General features: G+C 40.4%; 1 protein-coding gene across 8 annotated transcripts in view; it reads left to right on the forward strand.

The window, feature by feature from the left end:
• ERAP2 (endoplasmic reticulum aminopeptidase 2) overlaps window positions 1-8,111 on the forward strand; it is a 123,491-nt gene extending 115,380 nt beyond the window's left edge. For all 8 annotated transcript variants that reach the window (XM_055233353.2, XM_063612329.1, XM_063612327.1 and 5 more), the window contains 4 exons: window positions 2,101-2,262; window positions 2,776-2,916; window positions 5,162-5,243; window positions 6,976-8,111. In XM_055233353.2, the coding sequence (XP_055089328.1) occupies window positions 2,101-2,262; window positions 2,776-2,916; window positions 5,162-5,243; window positions 6,976-7,119 (529 nt within the window). In that variant the 3' untranslated portion in view covers window positions 7,120-8,111. The remainder of the gene's footprint in view (window positions 1-2,100; window positions 2,263-2,775; window positions 2,917-5,161; window positions 5,244-6,975) is intronic.
• Window positions 8,112-18,219: the final 10,108 nt, after the last annotated feature.

The raw sequence follows: 18,219 nt of genomic DNA on the forward strand, positions 1-18,219 counted from the left end.
ACTGCAGTCTGGGCAACAGAGAAAGGTCCTGTCTCAAAAAAAAAAAAAAAAAAATTTTTCCTGTGCCAAATCGTTATAAGATGGTATCATAACTTCTCTCGCTCTAACTAAATCTCAGTGAGCTTTTTGAAATCCTTTCTTGAATTCTTCTTTTTAAAAAAGTAATTCAAGTTTTCTTCTTTATGGACTTTTTTTCCTTGTTGGGGTTCAAGCTTGAAATCATTTTAGAAAAAAAAAAAACTTAAAAAACTTTTAAATCTATTATTCTCTTCTTTTTGTTTCTGTTTGAATGGGTTGTGTGAATGAAGCTAAAATGTAAACACCCTGCTGCCCTATACAAAATAGAATACTATTATTTCATCTTTATGCTAGTTAGAAGAAAGATAATCTTAACCTGCAGTAACCCACCTACAGTAGATATAAGTGTTCAATATGTTGAATATACCTATGAAAATATTCTAGGTAAACTTATTTATGCTCATAATCAAAAATATGTAATTAAATATTGTTGGTTTTTTCTAAACTCCAAGACTGCTAGTATGAATTTTAATGAAGAATTTCTTTACATAGATTAATTGATTACTTCATTCATTTGTGGATTTGAAATGTAACTAGTTGCACATTTCCTTTATGCCAGCCAGGTATTGCTGTAGGAGCTAAGGATAAAGTGGTGAACAAAACAACCAAGTGGCCTACCTTCAAGAAGCTTACAATGCGTTTGTTACCAATTGTTATAAGTTTGTTCAGCAAAATACACTAAAGTGAAAACAATATGTATTATAATTTAATTATTTGATCTTTATTATATTATTCAAATGCCACTTGGGGTATTTAAGTACATATAGTATAGAGGAATTAGCCAAAGCACTAGAATCATAGGTTTAAATCCCATCTGCAAAATGGCAAATTATGTCATCTTGTGCAAGTCACTTAACTTTTTGAGATGTATTTCCGCTTTAAAAAAATCAGGATAATAACTATCTCAGAGGGTAGCTTTTGACAGTTAAATAAGATGTATGGAGACTAGTACAATCTCTACCATAAGGTCACTTCGTGACAAATGCAAATTTCTGGCTCCCTCCTCAATGCTCTGTGTTGTGTTTTTTCTGAGACATCAATAACGGTTCTTGTTGATCCATTGACATTTGTGACTAAAAGGTCATATGCCCATTTAGAATAAAAACTGGTTAATGTCCTCAAGATAATAAAAATCAAAATAGTGGTGTCTTTTGCAGAAGGACAGAAAATCATGTCACTGCATCATATCAGTTTTAAAAAATTATAAAATAACTAGACACTAATGAATTGTACTAAATTAAGACTCTCTAGGCCTAGAGAGTCAGATGACTCCCAGACAGGTCTCAGAAAATGCTCTCAACTAGGCCAAGTGCAGTGGCTCATGCCTGTGAGGCCAAGAGGTAAGAAGATCACTTGAGCCCAGGAATTCAAGACCAGCCTTGTCAACATAGTGAGAGCCCGCCTCTACAAAAAAATTTAAAAATTAGCCAGGCATGGCGCTGTGTGCCTGTAATCTCAACTCCTCAGGAGGCTGAGGCAAGAGGATTGTGCAGGAGACTGAGGCTACAGTGAGCCATGATCATACCACTGCACTCCAACCTGAACAACAGAGTAAGACCCTGTCTCAAAAAAAAAAAAAGAAAGAAAGAAAGAAAAGAAAAGAAGAATATGCCCTCAATTTGGTGACAAAAAAGCATTAAGTAATCATCTTTTAAAAAAAATCTTATAGCACCAATAGTGGTTACTAAATGATAGAATTTATGTAAACCAGTAGTTTTGTATTTCAGAAAGCTTTTATATTTGTTGATTACATCAACTTTCTATTTTCACCTCAGAGTAGGTTAAAATTTTATGCTTATTTTCTTGCTAACATTTTATCATCAGTAGGAGATAAAACACAAATGATTTTCAGAGTAAAAGCACATAAAATATTTTTATAAGAGTTTGGCAGAGAAAAAGATTTAATACATTGAGTACTGAAAGCAATTCAGAGATTATTCTGTTATGGGACTTAAAATTGTCATAAGAAAAACATTTTTCTTTCATAAAACTTTTTCTTCATTTTTATGCTTGATATTACAGTATACCAACAGATGTTTTAAAGATTGTGTATTCTGTGGGTGCTCAGACAACTGCAGGATGGAATTACCTTTTAGAGCAATATGAACTGTCAATGTCAAGTGCTGAACAAAACAAAATTCTGTATGCTTTGTCAACGAGCAAGCATCAGGAAAAGTTACTGAAGTAAGTTCAATAATTTAACTAAATTGTTGTAAGTAAACTGACACAAATTCAGTGAAGTCACTAAAACTTCAGCCACCAGTTTTAAAGGCATAAGATAATTGAATCAGAATGTGTATGGCTTTAACTTTACTTTCAGAAAAGAATATATTGACGAAATGCAAATAGTGAAAACAGGTATTCCCTAGTTATTAATCATATGATTGATACTAGACAAGTGGTTATGTTTTATCTTCAGAACCTTGAAGGAAAATTATTGTTCTAAAAATATACTCGCATATAAGATATGTAAATGATGCTAATCAAAGTTCTTTGAAATAAGTAAATGTTTTTGCTAGGAACAAAATAAAAATTATTTCTAAAAAAGTAAAAGTTTAATTGGAACATTAAAAAATTCGTAATTATACTTTTATCATGCCTCTTTCTGTTCTATTCTTTTAATATATTGGTAGCTTGAGTTAATGTCCATGTACATAATACCTACTATTTAGAAACAAATTATTTTTCTTTCTTCAGGTTAATTGAACTAGGAATGGAAGGAAAGGTTATCAAAACACAGAACTTGGCAGCTCTCCTTCATGCGATTGCCAGACATCCAAAGGGGCAGCAATTAGCGTGGGATTTTGTAAGAGAAAATTGGACCCATCTTCTGAAAAAGTTGGTATTCATTTACATCCAGTGTGTGTTCTTCCATACAGATGTCTCAGTTGCCTCAAACCAAGTGTAATCGAATGTTTCTCAAAACATATAAATGATACCATTTGTATCCAAATAGTTCAGTGGAGTCAACTTTGAAACTCCCTAGGCCAAATTATCCTATCCAGGAGTAAGGGAGAGACATGAGCATAAGGGAATGGGAAACAGCCTTCTCTCATTCAGTCCAGGCAAGAAACCGCTGGGATCAAGTCCGAGTTGAATGAAGTGCAGTCATCAGCCCCCTCCCACCATCCTTTCTTGGCTCCCTCCTCAGCCCAGAAGAATCCCAAGATGCCTTGTATAGTTCATCACACATATGTGGCCTCATTTGTTAATGCAGTTTTGTACTGGGGGAAAATCTCCGGAATTTTGGTAAGAGCTACTCCTCAACCCTAGAGCCCCTGTGGAGGTGGCACTGTGGAGACCTTGGTTCAGGTGAAAGAAACCCAGTCAGGAGTGTCTGGGGAGCCCTCCCTCCAAATTGTTTTGGTTCTTAGTCTTTTCTGGGGTTTCAACTTTGGGGAGAACTGGAGCTCATTTCAATATGTTCCTGGGTCTAAAATATCCCTCAGAAATAACCAATAATGATTAGATTTTGTTGGAATGGAATGTATAAGACAGCATTGTTTTCTCTCTCTCTCTCTCTCTCACACACACACACACACACACACACACACACACACACACACACACACACACACACATCACAATACCCTATAAGGCATTCAGCCATTCCCCATCCAAATCTAAAATGTCATTTATGGCTTATATGGAAATATCTTGAATCACAGAAGTATGATTTGCTTTGTTTATGTCAGGGTCAGTTAGCATCCCTGATGTCATTAATTCTTAGTTCCTTCTCTTTCATTTCATAGCCATGGAAGGTTTAAAGTCCTCAGACAGCTTTGCATAGGCAAAAAGCACATTTCCACCCCTCTCTCAAATGCTCAAGGAGTTGACATACACATGAGACCAAACAGAAACTGCTTTAATATGTATGTGTGTGTGTTTCGTTTAAAACTTTACTTGAGCCATTGATTTGTCTGTTTTCATAATTGTCATCTTCCTCCTGAAATGATCAGCCTTTTTCTACAATGCTGTGGATTTCATTTTAAACAGGAAATGATGCCCCTGCCCAGCCATGTGCAGAGCCTAGACTTGGAACCATATTTTTTTCTGAGCTGTAACTGTGCTCTGCTTTATCAGCATGAATCACTTTGACCCGTAGTGTAAGTTTTCCATATATAAAACATTGGATTGAAGGATGCATTCTGTGGCCGTGAATGAGAGTTCAACCAAGTAACATTGCCCCCCTACACACAATGTTTAAACACAGTGGTATCCAAAATGGGATGAGGAAGTGTGCAAGAAGTGCAATACATTAGAGTGTCTATTATTTCTTATCTAATTTTAAATTTTATATTGTTATGAATTTATAAACATAAATGATATATAGTATAAAAAGTTAAATATATTATTTATCTCATGCTTTTAATTTTTTTACCATACTTTAACATATGCATATAATTTTTTTTAATTAATTTATTTTTTTTGAGACGGAGTTTCACTCTCGTTGCCCAGGCTGGAGTGCAATGGCGCCATCTTGGCTCACTGCAACCTCCACCTCCCGGGTTCAAGCGACTCTCCTGCCTCAGCCTCCCGAGTAGCTGGGATTACAGGCATGCACCACCACGCCCAGCTAATTTTTTTGTATTTTAGTAAAGATGGGGTTTCTCCGTGTTGGTCAGGCAGGTCTTGAACTCCTGACCTCAGGTGATCCGCCCGCCTCAGCCTCCCAAAGTGCTGGGATTACAGGCGTGAGCCACCGTGCCCAGCCCATATAATTTGTAAATAAAAATATGTATATTGAGAAGTTCTTGCTCAAAAAATCTTTACTGACAGGAGCATGTAGTGAAAAAAAAAAGTAGGGAACACTGCTTTCAACAGAAACATAAAATTAAACATAAACATCGCTGAATAACCATATTTCCCAAAGAAGCTGTATCTACATTTTCATTTTATAGTAAAATTTGATAAGTTTTACAGCTTTAGAATTGTACTGGATGAATGTTATTATGGCAATTAACAGTATCTATTGTAATACACAAGCTTATCACAGTTATTAATATACATTAAAATATACAGGATATAATAAACATAAGGTCAGTATTTTATGACTTTCTATGGTGTTTGTTTTTATTTTCAGATTTGGCTTGGGCTCATATGACATAAGGATGATCATCTCTGGCACAACAGCTCACTTTTCTTCCAAGGATAAGTTGCAAGAGGTTTGTGACTTTCTATTGTTAACAATTTCAAAATAAATGTTCAAATTGTAGAATTGAAAGTAAACTTAGATATAATCTGATTTGAAGTTCTCATTTTATTTTTAAAAAAAGTTGTTTGTCCAATGCCATATAGCAAGTAAATGGAAGGGACAGGATTAAAACCTGACACTTGGCCAGGTGTGGTGGCTCACACCTGTAATCCCAGCACTTTGGGAGGCCAAGGCAGGCAGATCATGAGGTCAGGAGTTCGAGACCAGCCTGGCCAATATGGTGAAACCCTGTCTCTACTAAAAATACAAAAATTAGCTGAATGTGGTGGCACACACCTGTAGTCCCAGCTACTTGGGAGGCTGAGGCAGAAGAATCACTTGGACCCAGGAGGTGGAGGTTGCAGTGAGTTGAGATCACACCACTGCACTCCAGCCTGGGTGACAGAGCGAGACTCCATCTCAAAAACAAAAAAAAACAAAACAACAACAAAAAAACAAAAACAACAGCAAAAAAACCCTGACTCTTAAAATACTTAAAATACGTGTATTCATAGCATTCAAAATGAAAATAGACTTGAGAGGTGAGCCCTTTTGTATTATTTCTTTCATACTGTATTACGATGCAGGAGTGATTATATTAAAGTTTGGAAGCATACTTAATGATCTTTTTAACAAAACTATTGTTGGTAATTCTAGTTATCTTTTTGTTTTTGTTTTTTTTTTTTTTTTTGAGGTGGAGTCTCACTTTGTTGCCCAGGCTGGAGTGCAGTGGCGCTATCTTGGCTCATTGCAAGCTCCACCTCCTGGGTTCATGCCATTCTCCTGCCTCAGCCTCCCGAGTAGCTGGGACTACAGGAGCCTGCCACCATGCCCAGCTAATTTTTTTGTTTTTTTTTTTAGTAGAGACAGAGTTTCACTGTGTTAGCCAGGATGGTCTCGATCTCCTGACCTTGTGATCTACCCACCTCAGCCTCCCAAAATGCTGGGATTACAGGTGTGAGCCACCAGCCTATCTTTTTCTTTTTTTTTTTTTTTTTTTAAAGCGTTTTAGTCTTTGCATCTTCTTTTCACAATAAATCTTGAATTTATTTACCCTTTAGGCAAATTCAGAATTCCAGAACTTAAATCCCAGCTCACCATTTACTTTATGACCTGGGTAAATCATTTAATTTCTTTAGCCACATTGTGGTCACTTGTAAGGTGAGGATTTATAATTTTTGTCTTACTTTACCTATTGTTTGAAAATAAAGTGAATAATTATGCGGAAAAGTAGAAAATAACCTTTTAGAGGTTGGCAGAGAAATGCCTATACCTGTGTGTATATAATTTGCAAGCTCTTTTGAAAATTTTTGGAAGACAAAGTGGTTTTATTGTTTCTTTGTTCTTGAAACTGCCTCGCTCTGTCAGCCAGGCTGGAGTGCAGTGACACCATCTTGGCTCACTGTAACCTCCACCTGCTGGGTTCAAGCAATCCTCCCTCCTCAGCCTCTGAAGTAGCTGGGACTACAGGCATGCACCATCATGTCCGACTAATTTTTGTTGTTGTTGTTTTTGTTGTTGTTATTTTTTGTAGAGTCAGGGGTTTTGGCATGTTGCCTGGGCTGGTATTGGACTCCTGAGCTCAACTGATCTGCCCACCTTGGCCTCCCAAAGTGCTGGGATTACAGGTGTGAACCACCATACGTGGCCAAGGCAAAGTGTTTTATGAACTGTCAGTAATTTTTTTCTTCAATATTTTACAGGTGAAACTATTTTTTGAATCTCTTGAGGCTCAAGGATCACATCTGGATATTTTTCAAATTGTTCTGGAAATGATAACCAAAAATATAAAATGGCTGGAGAAGAATCTTCCGACTCTGAGGACTTGGCTACTAGTTAATACTTAAATGGTCAATAGACAAAGTAGGCCGGGCGCAGTGGCTCACGCCTGTAATCCCAGCACTTTGGGAGGCTGAGAAGGGCGGATCACAAGGTCAGGAGATCAAGACCATCCTGGCTAACACGGTGAAACCCCGTCTCCACTAAAAATACAAAAATGTAGCCAGGCGTGGTGGCAGGCGCCTGTAGTCCCAGCTACTCGGGAGGCTGTGGCAGGAGAATGGCATAAACCCAGGAGGTGGAGCTTGCAGTGAGCCAAGATTGCACCACTGCACTCCAGCCTGGGTGACTGAGCGAGACTCTGTCTCAAAAACAAAAACCAAAAAGAAAAGAAAAGAAGAGGTACATCAGACATGACTGCCTGCATGAAGTCAAACAAGGTAACACCAGCAAAGCTCAAGTCAAGAGCTGTGGATATTTTGTCTAACAAACAAGAAGTCTCAAGAAATCAGACAGTGCAGCTGCCTGCTCTCAGCTATCATATCCAGCCAAAAAATGCGTGATGATGGAGTGGTGGGGGAAGTGCAGTTCAGTATCCTATTTAAAAGTAAACTTCCTGAATAATGGATATATGTGGAGATACACACATAGATATATAGATATAGCTGTAATTATTTAGCCTCAAGTGACTTTCTCCATTGCTTCATGCTATGCCACTATTTTGCTTCTTTAATTTTTTTTAACCTTGCTTAGTATTCTATAGTTTGCCCAACCAGTTTTACATCCGAGGAAAATTAGCCAATGCATAAAAGATACAAACTATGAAAGGCAAGGATCAGGAAACCAGAGACTTTGTCACCAAATCTCAGATTATTAGAAACTAGGTGTCAGGGCTTATCAAGAAGGTCAGGAAGGCCTTTTGGGTTAAGCCTTACATTCATGAAGAACCTCAAGGGTAGATTTTTGAGACCGTTCCAAATGAATGGTCTCTGGTCAAATGAATGAATGGTCAAATGAATAAATCTGCCCTCACAGAGATACAAGAGGGAAAGGAATATAATTCATACTGTGTCCGGAATTGGTGGGTTCTTGGTCTCACTGACTTCACGAATGAAGCCGCGGACCCTCGCGGTGAGTGTTACAGCTCTTAAGGTGGTGCGTCTGGAGTTTGTTCCTCCTGATGTTCGGATGTGTTCAGAGTTTCTTCCTTCTGGTGGGTTCGTGGTCTTGCTGGCTCAGGAGTGAAGCTGCAGACCTTCGCAGTGAGTGTTACAGCTCTTAAGGCAGCGTGTCTGGAGTTTTTCGTTCCTCCCGGTGGGCTCGTGGTCTCGCTGGCTTCAGGAGTGAAGCTGTAGACCTTCGAGGTGAGTGTTACAGCTCATAAAAGCAGTGTGGACCCAAAGAGTGAGCAGTAGCAAGATTTATTGCAAAGAGCAAAAGAACAAAGCTTCCACACTGTGGAAGAGGACCTGAGCGGGTTGCCACTGCTGGCTCGGGCAGCCTGCTTTTATTCTCTTATCTGGCCCCACCCACATCCTGCTGATTGGTAGAGCCGAGTGATCTGTTCTGACAGGGCGCTGATTGGTGCGTTTACCATCCCTGAGCTAGACATAAAAGTTCTCCATGTCCCCATCAGATCAGTTAGATACAGAGTATCGACACAAAGGTTCTCCAAGTCCCCACCAGAGCAGCTAGATACAGAGTGTCGATTGGTGCACTCACAAACCCTGAGCTAGACACAGGGTGCTGATTGGTGTGTCTGCAAACCTTGAGCTAGATACAGAGTGCCGATTGGTGTATTTACAATCCTTGAGATAGACATAAAGGTTCTCCAAGGCCCCATCAGAGCAGCTAGATACAGAGTGTCAATTGGTGCATTCACAAACCCTGAGCTAGACACAGGGTGCTGATTGGTGTATTTACAATCCCTGAGCTAGACATAAAGGTTCTCCACATCTCCACCAGACTCAGGAGCCCAGCTGGCTTCACCCAGTGGATCCTGCACCGGGGCTGCAGGTGGAGCTGCCTGCCAGTCCCGCGCCGTGCGCTTGCACTCCTCAGCCCTTGGGTGGTCAGTGGGACTGGGCACCGTGGAGCAGGGGGTGGTGCTCCTCTGGGAGGCTCAGGCTGCACAGGAGCCCATGGAGGGGGTGGGATGCTCAGGCATGGCAGGCTGCAGGTCCCGAGCCCTGCCCCGCGGGAAGGCAACTAAGGTCCGGTGAGAAATCGAGCGCAGCGCTGGTGGGCCGGCACTGCTGGGGGACCCAGTACACCCTCTGCAGCCACTGGCCCGGGTGCTAAGTCCCTCATTGCCTCAGGCTGGCCGGCCGGCTGCTCTGAGTGGGGGGGCCCGCCAAGCCCATGCCCACCTGGAACTCTAGCCGGCCCGCAAGCGCCAGGTGCAGCCCCGGTTCCCGCTCGCGCCTCTCCCTCCACACCTCCCTGCAAGCTGAGGGAGCCGGCTCTCACCTTGGCCAGCCCAGAAAGGGGCTCCCACAGTGCAGCGGTGGGCTGAAGCGCTCCTCAAGTGCCACCAAAGTGGGAGCCCAGGCAGAGGAGGTGCTGAGAGCAAGCAAGGGCTGTGAAGACTGCCAACACGCTGTCACCTCTCAATACCATTTGGTTTAAGCCTTACATTCATGAAGAACCTCAAGGGTAGATTTTTGAGATCATTCCAAATGAAGTTGAATCTGCCCTCACAGAGATACAAGAAAGAAAGGAATATAATTCATACACTATTGCATTTTTAATAAATCTTTTGAAATTTGCAGAATTAGATTGCATTGTATATTTTGGGTTAAATCATAATTGAATGTAAATATTTAGATGCAGCACCATATTTTATAACCAGCTTTAGCATTTCTTCATATTTTAAGGAAACCCCCCACCTCCTTCTTTTAAGGGTGCTTCTTGATCTCTGAAATGCCCTGCTAAATGCTTCTCTTAATTATTTGAATAAGGTAGTTTGGAATAAAGAAAGAAAAGATCACTCTACATACAGATAGTAAACTTAATTTGTGATCCTGTATATGAGACAGTATAAAAATACAGATAAGTTTTAGAAAAACTCAAAACAATATGTAAATTACTGATGTTTGCATTATTAAGGAAAACTGGGGATGTTGGGTCAAGAGGGGAAAGTGCTATTCAATCCACTTTGGAGCAATATCATGAAGGTCAGTTACAATTCCATATACCTTTCTTTGATGCCACAGTCAGAGATAGAATACAGTTTGGGTGGCCATGGATGTGCCCCAATACGGTGCACATTTTTTTTTGTTAAATTTGTTTTCAGATCATTTCATGGAATCTTTGAAGTATCTTTGACTCTAACTTTGACTTGGTGGTGGACCTACCTTGGTTTTTGTAACACCTAAGTGATATCCTTTAGAATTACATGTATTTTAGCATAAGGAAATTGAAAAAGTAAAACATACTGGTTTTTTTCAACAAGACTATATGTAAATTAAATAGTGAAATGTGTATGAGTTTCAGTAGAACTGTACCATCAACAATGTTTCCATAAATATGCAGAGTTCTTTCTTTTGTATTGTTATTTACAATTTTGTTATATTGAATGCATTTGCAATTTCTGGGATTCCAAAGAATTGAGTACAGAAAGTAGCAATTTTATTATTTGATGATAATATGAGAATTACTGTGCCAATACTGTTTTGATAAATAGATTTTTAAAAATAAATGTATTGTACTTATTAGTGTAGTATTTCAAAAGCCTTATGGTAGATGCCAGGCCACCAACACCAACTTCAGACTTGGTTAAGTTGCTTTTACTTTCTTTTACCCTGAATGAATCAGATGTGAAAAAGTTATATACAAGATCATGAATATATGATGAAGTGAGCAGATACAACTTCTCTGGGCCTCCCCCATTCTTCACAAGGCCCAGTGAGAATTATGTGGTTCCAGCAACCCACTCATAATGAGAAATCTTTCAGATTATGAAAGCCCAGAACCAATGGCTTTGTGTGGGGGAGAGTGGACACTTTGACCCTCCAGAGTCTAACTAGCCAAGTGCAGTGGCTCATGCAGGTAATCCCAACACTTTGGGAAGCCAAGAAGGGTGGATTACTTGAGCCCAGGAGTTCAAGACCAGCCTGGGCAACATGGCGAAACCCTGTTTCCACAAAAAAATACAAAAATTAGCCTAGCATGGTGGCACACGCCTGTAGTTGCAGGTACAGAGGAGGCTGAGGTGAGAGGATCACTTGATCCTGGGAGGTGAAGGTTGCAGTGAGCCGAGATCATGCCACTGCACTCCAGCCTGGGTGACAGAGCTAGACCCTCTCATTTAAAAAAAAAAAAAAAAGGAGTCTAACTGCCATGGTAGGGATTTTCTTGTCCTATATCAGTACATGCTTCTGCACTTCATTCGTTGCTATGACATTGAGCCCATTTGAGGTTCTAGATAAGCAGACGTGGCCAGAAACTACAGGAATCCTGATTTTCTGAAGAAGTTCCTGGGGTTTTTGTTTTTTTTAATTTTTTGTTTTGTGTTTTATTCCACCCCCAGCCATAAGGCAAGCCTCCAAATAGTCATAGGAACTAGTTTTCCACCTGAACACTGATGTCTACCAAACATAAGCCTGCTCCAAATGGCTACATTTTTACTCTGCTACTTTTCCTTCACTTATATTCTTTATTGACCTTGTCTCATCCATGTAACCATGTATCACTATTTTTAAAATTTCAACATATAGTGGTTTACAACTTTTACATTTACAAACTTTAAACCAATCACGCACTTGGTTGTCTTCCTGGTATCTTAATCTCATCAAAGCCAGGTCTCCAAATCATAAGGAAGAAAGTCTGGAAAGGATCATGAAAGAAGTGGCTTTACTAGGTCGAAGCATATGTGTACTTCATATAATCTTCTATTTTAATAATCTGTGCTGGGTAGTTTCCTTAAAAGGGTGTTAATTCACTTTCTTCTTATTCATACGTTCTGTAGTTGTCAGTACCAGATGTTAAACTCTGATCTCTAGTAATATTTAAGGTACCATTTCCCCTGATATCTTTCTGGATCCTTTAGTTTTAGATGAGTCTTTTGCAAAGAGACTGTACCTGAATTTTGTTTTTTATTATGCTCCCCAACTTAGGCAGGCCCTGGGCTTTGTCATCTGTCCCTAGCACTCTCAAAGGCACAAAAACAGAAGCTTCAGATGCTCTCAAGGTGAAAGTTGGCCTCAGCCTTTGGCTTACCCCTTGGGATTCCTGCCTTCACTTAGTTTCTGATCCAAGAGTATTCCTTACTAACTTTCCAGGTCATCAATGCATTAAAATACTTTTATTCTACATTTTTAGTTATTTTTAGCAGGAAGGTCAGTTAAGGTATCTATTCTATCATATTCCCAGAAACCATAATAATTTATTTTCTAATGTACGAATACCTAAGTCTGCATCATACTTAGAAAGCTGGCAGTATAAACAGATCATTTGTTTAGGATTTAAATCAGGAAAATGTTTAGTATTCATAGTGAGAAATCTTTAGAAAGTCTGAGAAATGCATACTTAACTAACAAACAAGGTAGAAAAACATTTTATTTCTTACTCGTTTCTATAATCTTTCCTTCCCAATCATAAATTCCATATCTTTTACAAATGCATTCTTCTTTCTTCCAGATGTCCTAATCCTCTACTATGCTGACAGAGAAGGTCAGGAAACTGGTTTTCTATTCTCAGTACATGACTCAGTAATTCTCATCTTTAGTTATTTACACACATGATTCCCCACACTTCAAAATTCATGCCTTCCTCTGTTGAATTATGTCATATTTCTTTCTTTCAATACTATATTTCAGGTTCATTCCTCCGTAAGGAATTCCCATAGTAATAGCACCTGGTATGTCCCTTCAGTCATCCAAAGAATACCACAGTTAAAATTATAAACTTCATTTTGAGTTAGCCAGAATAAATTGTCTATGAAAATACTGAAAACATAGAAAGGACATTTTTTCTCAGTTTTAAAGCTGTATTCCACTTTAAAAACTGTTTTCTAGGCAGGGTGCGGTGGCTCACGCCTGTGATCCCAGCACTTTGGGAGGCCGAGGCAGGTGGATCACGAGGTCAGGAGATCGAGACCATCCTGGCTAACATGGTGAAACCCCGTCTCTACTAAAAATACAAAAAATTAGCTGGGCGCGGTGGTGGGCGCCTGTAGACCCAGCTCCTCAGGAGGCTGAGGCAGGAGAATGGCACGAACCCAGGAGGCGGAGCTTGCAGTGAGCCGAGTAGGCCACTGCACTCCAGCCTGGGCGACAGAGCAAGACTCCGTCTCAAAAAACAAAAAAACAAAAAACAAACTGTTTTCTAGTCAACTGAATTTGGAAATTCTTTCTCGTCTCTAATATATTGAGTTGGAGTTGGGAAAAGGATAGCGAGAACACTCTTTTAAAACTCAAAAATGGAAAAAGGCCAGGAAAAGGCTTGGGGCACAGAAGACTGCTGGCATATAATTTTATTTTCTTTCTATTCATATCTTCAGATGTAGAGCCAAAGACTAAAAGCAGGAGTCTTAGAAGGACAAACAGGGCTTTCTGGCTGGCTGGGGGCAAACAGGTAGAGAGACTTGAGCTAATAGGAATCAAAGGAAAGATCTGGTTTGAAACAATTGTGCGCAATCTATGTGAACCAGACAGAGCCCACAGTTGTCAGACCCTCTGTCTGGGTGAGTTAACGTAACTCACACTCAGAGACTAAATTAGAGTTACTCAAGCAACAATGAATAAGTTGTTAGTTAGTGAAAGAGGCTGGATAGCATTTAAAGATTTGTATTTATTTATTCTTGTTCTAAGTTGTGCCTTATCTGTAGATAAAAGTTATGCAACTACTAATCAAAGCACATAACTTAGATCTTACAGAGAAGCCATTATTAGGTAGGACAAGCATATTATTCTTCTAGTTTCAAACAACTGTGCCTCTGGGAGGCCTAACTATTTGTTTTTTGTTTTGTTTTGTTTTTTGTTTTTTTTTGAGACAAGGTCTTGCTCTGTTGCCCAAGCTGGAGTGTCACAATCATAGCTCACTGTAACTTTGAATTTCTGGGTTCAGGTGATTCTCCTGCTTCAACTTCCCACGTAGTTGTGACTGAAGATGTACACCACAATGGCTGGCTAATTTTTATTTTTTAATTTTTGTAGAGATGGGGGTCTCACTATGTTTTCCACACTGGTCTCAAGCTCCTGTCCTGCCTCCTTGGCCTCACAAAGGGCTAGAATTACAGGTGTGAGCCACCACGCCAGGTCCTGGCTGTTTAGATTTTAAAACCAAGGGAAACATACTATTTGTTAACCCCTCGGTCTCACTGAGAACCTGGAAAGAAATAACAGCAACAGTGCTGGCCTTGCAAATCCAAACCTAAAATGTGTTGTGTAAAAAAAGAAACTTCAGGCAGGGCGTGGTGGCTGATACCTGTAATCTCAGCACTTTGGGAGGCCGAGGTGGGCGGATCAGGGGGTCAGGAGATTGAGACCATCCTGACTAACATGGTGAAACCCCGTCTCTACTAAAACTACAAAAAATTAGCCGGGTGAGGTGGTGGGCGCCGGTAGTCCCAGCTACTTGGGAGGCTGAGGCAGGAGAATGGTGTGAACCCAGGAGACAGAGCTTGCAGTGAGTCGAGATCAGGCTACTGCACTCCAGCCTGGGCGACAGAATGAGACTCTGTCTCAAAAAAAAAAAAAAAGAAAAAAAAGAAAAAAAAAAGAAACTTCGTACATGTCAAAATATCCAGTTGCCTTTTCTTTTATAATTTCACCATTATAGATTTATTCCTTTGGACTAATAAAGAGTTAAAATATTAGATTGTAACTCACTAGTCATGCTTTAGTGTGACATTTTAAAAAATTAATATTTCTTTGTAGCTAGCTAAGAAAAGGGCCCTGAGGAGAGAAAGAGGGCCCTGAAGTTGGGAGAGGGGCTTGGGGAGTGAATTGTGGAAAGCGGCCAATAGCTTAGAAAGTACTGGTTGGGTAGGAGGGTCTTAAGGGCAGTATCTGTCACTTACTCAAGGATGTTACACAGATGTCATTTGATAAATATATGTTGGCTGTAAAGCAGCACCTGGAAATGAGGAAGAAACATGGAAAATTTGCCTCAGGCTGATCCTGCTAGTACACGGTGGTATATGTCTGTCTCATGTTTCATGTATTATGTATATATCCTCTGTGCTTGTACTGATTGGCCCAATAGATTGTATGTGCCGTAAAAGCGAAGTGTTAGCTCCTGTTTTGTTTTGAGGTCTCTTTGAGGCCCTGCCCACCAGGGGCCCTCCATAAATGGTGCTGACTGACTGACAGCCTGTGCTGGCAACCATCAGCCAAAGGGAGGAAAAAAGCACCTGAATCAACTGAGTGTCAGCCAAGAATCATAGTCAAATGTAATTTTCAGCACAAATATTATAGGACCTTCTCATGCTAAAAAACAAACAAAAAGCTCAAGGACACATTTTATGGAAGTGAACCTTGGGCAGGCTTTATTTTGGCATAGCTGTAAGAAACAAACAAAAAGGAAAACTAAATCAGAATATTCACGAGTATAAACATCTCTCTAGAAAGAGCGAGTCAATAACAATTCGGGCTAACAGATTTTTTTTTTTTTTTTCTTTGAGATGTAGTCTTGCTGTCGCCCAGGCTGGGCGCGATGCAATGGCATGATCTCGGCTCACTGCAACCTCCGCCTCCCAGGTTCAAGCGATTCTCCTGCCTCAGCCTCCCAAGTAGCTGGGACTACAGGCACGTGCCACCACGCCCAGCTAATTTTTTGTATTTTTAGTAGAGACGGGGTTTCACCATGTTAGCCAAAATGGTCTCAACCTCCTGACCTCGTGATCTGTCCACCTCGGCCTCCCAAAGTGCTAGGATTATAGGCTTGAGCCACCACGCCCAGCCATTACTGTTTCATTTTAATCAAGCATTGTTATTATGGTTTCTAAAAATTATAACCTCAAGTCTTTCATATATATCAGTTTTATTGAGATATAATTTACATGGCATAAAATTCATCCACTTAAAGTTTATAATTCAATAGTTTTTAGTATAGTCACAGGGTTGAGTGCCTAGTAAAATGATCAATTTCAGAATGTTTTCATCACCCTAACAAAAAACCCTATACCTATTAGCAGACATTTCCCATTCTTGCCTCCATTCAGTCTAAGGAAATCACTAATCTACTTTCTGTTTCCATAGATTTGCCTAGTCTGGACATTTCATATAAATGGAATGATACAATACATTTCAAATAAGTGGAATAATAACAATATATGGTCTTCTGTAACGGATTTCTTTCACCTAACATAATTTTTAAAAGGTTCATCTATGTTTTAACACATATCAGTACTTTTTTTTTTTTTTTTTTTTTTGAGGCAGAGTCTCGCTCTGTCGCCCAGGCTGGAGTGCAGTGGCGCGATCTCGGCTCACTGCAAGCTCCGCCTCCCGGGTTCAGGCCATTCTCCTGCCTCAGCCTCTCCGAGTAGCTGGGACTACAGGCGCCCGCCACCACGCCCGGCTAATTTTTTGTATTTTTAGTAGAGACGGGGTTTCACCGTGGTCTCGATCTCCTGACCTCGTGATCCGCCCGCCTTGGCCTCCCAAAGTGCTGGGATTACAAGCGTGAGCCACCGCGCCCGGCCCATATATCAGTACTTTTTATTGTTGAATAATATTCTATTATACATACAAATGTTTCACATTCTATTTATCCGTTCATCAGTTGATGGACATTTGTGTTGTTTATACTTTTTGGCTATTGTGAATAATGCAGCTACGAACATTCATGTACCAGTTTTTTGTTTTTTTTTTTCAAGACAGGGTCTTCCTCTGTTGCTCAGGCTGGAATGCACTGGTGCAATCTCAGCTCGCTGCAGCCTCGATCTCCCAGGCTCAAGCAAACCTCCCGCCTCAGCCCCACAAGTAGCTGGGACTACAGACATGCACCACCATGCCTGGCTAATTTTTTTATTTTTCATAGAGACGGGGTTTCACCAGGTTGCCCAGGCTGGTCTTGAACTCCTGAACTCAAGTAATCCATCCACCTCGGCCTGCCAAAGTGCTGGGATTACAGGTGTGAGCCACCACACCCAGTCTATGTACAAGTTTTTGAATGTGCGTAAGTTTTCTGGTCCTTTGGGTATATATCTAGGAATGGAATTGCTGGGATCACATGACAACTCTTGCTTAACCTTTTGGGGAGCTGCCAGATTGTTTTTGAAAGCAGCTACACCATTTTACATTCCCATCAGCCGTGTATGTGGCCTATAATTTCTCTACATTTTTGCCAGCATTTACTATTATCTGGCTTTTTTATTGTAGCTATCCTAGTGGATGTGAAGTGGTGGCTTATTTTGGATTTGATTTGCTTTTCCCTGATGACTAATGACACTGAACATCTTTTCATATCTCATTGGCCATTTGTATATCTTCTCTGGAGAAATGATATTCAGATCCTTTGTCTACTTTTTTTTTTTTTTTTTTTTGAGACGGAGTCTCTCCCAGTCACCCAGGCTGGAGTGCAGTGGTGCAATCTCAGCTCACTGCAAGCTCCGCCTCCTGGGTTCACGCCATTCTCCTGCCTCAGCCTCCTGAGTAACTGGAACTACAGACGCCCGCCACCGCGCCTGGCTAATTTTTTGTATTTTTAGTAGAGACGGGGTTTCACTGTGTTAGCCAGGACGATTTCCATCTCCTGACCTCGTGATCTGCCCGTCTCGGCCTCCCAAAGTGCTGGGATTACAGTCCTTTGCCTACTTTTAATTGGATTATTTATCTTTTATCATTAAATTTAAAAATTCTTTATATATGCTAGATACAAGTCCCTCGTGAAGTCCCTTGGTTTGTAAGTATTTTTTCCCATTCTGTGAGTTGTCTTTTCATTTCTTTCTTTCTTTCTTTTTTTGAGACAGAGTCTTGCTCTGTTGCCCAGGCTGGAGTGCAGTGGTGTGATCTCTGCTCACTGCAACCTCTGCTTCCCAGGTTCAAGTGATTCTCATGCCTCGGCCTATTGAGTAGCTGGGATTACAGACACACACCACCACACACAGCTAATTTCTTGTATTTTGTATTTACAGCTAAGCTGGTCTCAAACTTCTGGCCTCAAGTGGTCCGCCCACCTCAGCCTCTCAAAGTGCTGGGATTATAGACATGAGCCACCATGCC

The sequence above is a fragment of the Symphalangus syndactylus genome, chromosome 11, assembly GCF_028878055.3.
Source record: "Symphalangus syndactylus isolate Jambi chromosome 11, NHGRI_mSymSyn1-v2.1_pri, whole genome shotgun sequence".
NCBI lineage: Eukaryota > Metazoa > Chordata > Mammalia > Primates > Hylobatidae > Symphalangus > Symphalangus syndactylus.